At 35.0% G+C, this 5,000-nt stretch overlaps 2 protein-coding genes across 6 annotated transcripts in view; one reads left to right on the top strand and one right to left on the bottom strand.

The window, feature by feature from the left end:
- Window positions 1-3,690, top strand: part of LOC113811460 (peptidylprolyl isomerase domain and WD repeat-containing protein 1) — an 8,132-nt gene extending 4,442 nt beyond the window's left edge. The window contains exons 4-11 of the mRNA XM_027363202.2: window positions 382-575; window positions 811-1,029; window positions 1,324-1,442; window positions 2,129-2,321; window positions 2,434-2,668; window positions 2,784-2,972; window positions 3,096-3,247; window positions 3,410-3,690. Of these exons, the coding sequence (XP_027219003.1) occupies window positions 382-575; window positions 811-1,029; window positions 1,324-1,442; window positions 2,129-2,321; window positions 2,434-2,668; window positions 2,784-2,972; window positions 3,096-3,247; window positions 3,410-3,553 (1,445 nt within the window). The 3' untranslated portion in view covers window positions 3,554-3,690. The remainder of the gene's footprint in view (window positions 1-381; window positions 576-810; window positions 1,030-1,323; window positions 1,443-2,128; window positions 2,322-2,433; window positions 2,669-2,783; window positions 2,973-3,095; window positions 3,248-3,409) is intronic.
- A 1,188-nt stretch (window positions 3,691-4,878) lies between these two features.
- Window positions 4,879-5,000, bottom strand: part of rk (G-protein coupled receptor rickets) — a 219,391-nt gene continuing 219,269 nt past the window's right edge. For all 5 annotated transcript variants that reach the window (XM_070144059.1, XM_070144062.1, XM_070144061.1 and 2 more), the window contains one exon: window positions 4,879-5,000. This exon is cut by the window's right edge and continues 1,921 nt beyond it. The gene's annotated coding sequence lies outside the window, so the exon portion shown is untranslated.

The following is a 5,000-nucleotide window of genomic DNA, read 5'->3' on the forward strand; positions in this document are numbered from 1 at the left end:
ATTGTTTTGGGGATGTAGATAACTAGAGTATATATGATTGTAGGATGCATAATATTTGCTCACATTAAAATGATGGAGTGATTAAAATATTATGACCTGGAATAGATTTCATGATTATTTTATAGCCTTTCCTTTTTATAATCCAGAGATTTAATCTAAATAGAACTGTATATTACCATGATATTGCAAAGTTGTGCATGTATTTCTTCACAATTTGTTCAGTGTCTCTGTTAGATGTAATAGAATTAGATATTACATTATGTAAAAAGCAATGGTAATGATAATGATTTTTACAAATAATCTTTTTGATCATTTAATCTTAATTCACTGTATTCAAGAAATTGGCATTTCAGGAAGAGTTAGATTGTTGGCATTTTTCAGATATGATCAACATGATCAAATTGAGTTTTGTGCCCAACACTTGCGAGTGGATCCATCCTTCATCTGACCCGCTACACACATTAGCTGTTTCGGATAGTGAGAGCCCCAAGATTTACATTTTTGATGGCCATGGAAATAATGAGCCTCTTCATATTCTCGAATCCATCCACACAAAACCTGTGACATTAATGAAGGTATGGTGTGGCTAGGGACAAGTTGAAGGCTATTTGTTTTACATAATCATTATTATTATTCTTTTATATACTGTAAGATTATTTCTTATATTTATATGGGAGAATATTGAGAACTGATAATTTATTTAACACTGAGGAAGAAGACTAAATAAGAAATTCATATTATATGTATATTCTCCTTAGGAAATGTAATGTCTGTATGTTTAATCTATACATCAATTTTCCTTTGTTTCAGTATAATCAGATTTATGATGTGGTTATCTCAGCCGATGAAATAGGCATGATTGAGTACTGGTGCGGTGCAAAGAAGGAATTCCAGACACCAGATAATGTTGCATTTGAATCAAAACTGGACACAGACCTCTTTGAGTTTGTGAAGAATAACACTTTTCCACGGTGTATGACAGTCTCACCTCAGGGTCATCAGTTTGCAACAATTGGAGCAGATAAAAAAGTGAGCATTTTCTTGATTTATTATAAAAAGAAGAAAAAAAGATGAAAAAATATTAAGCAGTGATATACTTATTTAGTCACATGTTAGATTATACTTTTATTCATTTACAGCTATTTTTTTTTTTTTTTTGGAAATTTAATATCGGTAATTTATCAGGAAAAGTTTATTTTGGGTTGCATGTCTGTAAATGAATATAGAATATTTTTCAGCAACCAAAAACAAAAGAATATTTAATCACAGGAAATCTTTTCTCAAAGGAATCCAGACACTAAATTTGAGGCATTTTATATTCAGGTTCGAGTGTTCAAATTTTTGACTGGGAAACTTACTCGAGTCTTTGATGAGAGCCTGCAACACTATACTGAACTGCAACAGAGAAAACAACAAATACCAAATATGGAGTTTGGTAGAAGGTTAGTTTCATAGTAGGTCTGCTATTTAGTGGAAGAAATATTCATGTAATGCTAAGAGATTTTTATATTTTTTCATCAACATCCTTGGGCACACATTGAGAAGTATGTGACACAGGCAATGGGGCACAGGATAAGAAATTGCATCTCACTGTTTTAAATGTAAGCGCACACATTGTCCTGCAGGGTAGCACAGCAGTCTTTGAAGTGATTTCCTACATATGTGCAGCATAGAAAGTCATTATTCCAGTATTCAACATTTATGATATTGGCTGAGATTACATTCACAATTTAAAGATGTTGAGTATATGGAAATTAATATCATGAACTAGTATAGATATGACATGTAATATGTGTGCCTTTGATGTGTGCAGTTGTGTGTATGTGTGTCAAGCTGAACGCCTCACACCACACCTCTGCTGTTCTGTGTTGCCCTGACCTCCCCTGCTTTGCATTTTTCCTGCTCTGTGCTGCCCTGTGTCTCATTGAGCACCTGGCTTTATGTAGAAAGACATTTGAATATTGAAACTTACCCCTCAACTTGCTCTTTCTCGTCTCACCATAATCTATATTGTGGGTTTAGGAATAATATTTTATAGGTCTCTATTTTATTTTTTCATGTATAATGGGGAATTATTTTTGAAGAGGTTCGCTAAATTGATATTGATAATTTTATTTGATGATTTCAGGCTTGCTGTGGAACGTGATGTTGAAAAAGGCGGTGCACTTAGTGTTTGCAATTTAGTGTATGATGAAAGTGGTTACTTTATACTGTATGCTACTATGCTTGGAGTGAAAGTTGTCAACCTATACAATAACAGGCTAGTAAGAACAATAGGCAAACCGGAGAACTTAAGACTGCTTAACCTTGCTCTTTTCCAGGTGAGTATTCCCTGTGATAAGTAGATATTTGATATTGTGATTTCTGAGTAAGAGAGACACACTTGATGTGTTATGAATGTATCCCCCTTAGAGAATGCTTCAAATATTTCAGGGAAAAGCCAAAAAGAACAAGGGTGCTTTGACAATGGAGATGGAGGCATCAGATAACCCTGCCCTTGAGGCTGTTCAGGCAGATCCCACTCTGGTAGCAACAGCTTTCCGTAAAAATCGTTTCTACCTGTTTACCCGGCGAGATGCTACAGATACTAAGAGTGTTGATACAGACAGAGATGTGTTTAATGAAAAACCATCTAAGGAAGATATCATTGCTGCAACTGAACAAGGCGGTAAGTCCCAGTTAGGCATATAACACCATGTTGTAGTTTATGTGTGAGGCATTTTTAATGAAACCTCTTAACATGGGATTCTATTTTTTAACAATTTTGTTTCTTCAATTGTCAGGAGGCCAGAGACTTTATGAAACTGCTGTGATCCATACATCACTTGGAGACATCTCACTCAAACTCTTCCCCAAGGAATGCCCCAAAACAGTGGAAAACTTTTGTGTTCATGCCAAAAATGGATATTATAATGGACACATCTTTCATCGTGTTATAAAACAGTTCATGATCCAGACTGGAGACCCTCTAGGTAAGACAGATGTTTTATATTTGAGATATATTTTACTTCAAGAAGATATTGTCAGGGTTATTGTTCTGAATGGGAGAGTATGGCTAACTAGAGGCTTATCTGTTTTATTACATGTGTAAACAGGTACAGGAGTTGGTGGAGAGAGCATCTGGGGAGGGGAATTTGAAGATGAATTTCACCCATCTCTTCGCCATGATCGACCCTATACACTTAGTATGGCCAATGCTGGCCCAAATACAAATGGATCACAGTTCTTTGTTACTGTTGTTCCTACAGTAAGTATATTCTTTGCAAACAACTGAATTGATATACTCATCAGAATAAAGTTGAAACAAGTCAGTTACTTGCAGAATACATATAATTTTTATTTAATTTAATTATTTATTTGTTTTGTAGTTCATAGAAAAAAATCTCATTTCATTAATTTTTTTTTACAGCCTTGGCTTGATAACAAACATACTGTGTTTGGCCGAGTAAATCGTGGAATGGAAGTTGTTCAGAACATCTCAAATGTGAAGTGCAACCCTAAGACAGACAAGCCATATGATGACATAACTATCATCTCAATAACTGTGAAGTAACATCATTTTAAGGCAAGAATTGTTAAAAATGTGTAAATTTTTCGATTTTTTTCATATGTAATTTTGATCATAGTGACAATGAATATTTAAAAAGTATGACTATCCACAAAAGAAAAACTAATAAAAAAGGAAACGACTCTATTGTTTTAGTTATTAGTGTCCCACAACATTTTATATTCAATGAAGCATTGGCAGAATGAATGCACTATGCAGACTGTGTTCCCGAAGTGCACACCTTTAACACTTGACAATCTGATATGGAGATTCTCTGATTGCTTATTTTTAACTTGAACCATAGTATATAGGGAAATGTTCACACACGCACACACTCGCACACGTATACGTACCCCCCTCTCCCCCACACACACATATGTAAATGTATATATGTGAATGGAAAAAAACACTTTACCATGTTGATACTAGAAAAACCCACAAACTAGATTTATTGAAATATATGAGACCACAGTTTTGGAATCTTCCTGTAATCCACCTTCAGGTCTGAAGGGGAAGGGGAAAGGAGGGAGTATTTAAGAGAGAAAGGAGAAGGAACATGGGGCAATGGAGGACAGGAGATTGGAAATGAAGTGGAGGTCAGGTCACATTGAAGAATCAGGTGGTCTAAGTGAAAGGTGGCCTGCATAGGGGAAAAAGCCGTTCAAATTAAAATTAGGCAGCAGCTTAATTAACACGCACGCACATGCACACGCACACGCACACGCACATGCACACCCTCACCCTCACACTCACACTCACACTCAGTCACGCACTAACATACTCTTTTTCATGTGTTTTCGTTCATATACCTTCTTCCCTGTCTATTTATGCAATACCCTGTATACCTTGAAGATATGCAGTTTTTTCATTCTCTCTCTCCTTCCTCCTCCTTCAGTCGCATGTTTAAGTGGGGAAATGAATCACTTTGTGTGCATGATGATAGTAAATATGCATTATAGTACATTGCCTGAGAGAAGAAAAATGTCTTTCATATCTATAAATTCATCGGTCAATGACACATTTATGAATTGTCATTATTAAGAGATCCCCTTTGTTTAATCATTTGTTTATTTAAAAATTCGAATAACTGTATTTAGTGAAGAGATCACCCATTACTAATGCTTTTCGAAGGAAGATGCTGTGTTTGTGATTATTGAGAATAATCATTTCCATTTGTATTAAAGCAGGCAGTATATAGTCGTGATTTTTTGGGAAAGTATAGACTACACAATAAAATGGCGAGCGTGAACTCTTCACAGATCTACCTAAAAGATAATTTTCGTTCTTCTGAATTGTAAGAAGCAAAGCATTTTGATAAAGGAAAGAAAAGAGAAATGTAAATAATTTATTAGCTCCGTCTGAACAACATAGTATCATTAAATAAGAATAAAATGTTAAGACATATTATACAAATACCTACCACATTTACGACTTACACTACGATTCTTTGGCA

Source organism: Penaeus vannamei, chromosome 31 (genome assembly GCF_042767895.1).
Source record: "Penaeus vannamei isolate JL-2024 chromosome 31, ASM4276789v1, whole genome shotgun sequence".
Classification (NCBI taxonomy): Eukaryota; Metazoa; Arthropoda; class Malacostraca; order Decapoda; family Penaeidae; genus Penaeus; species Penaeus vannamei.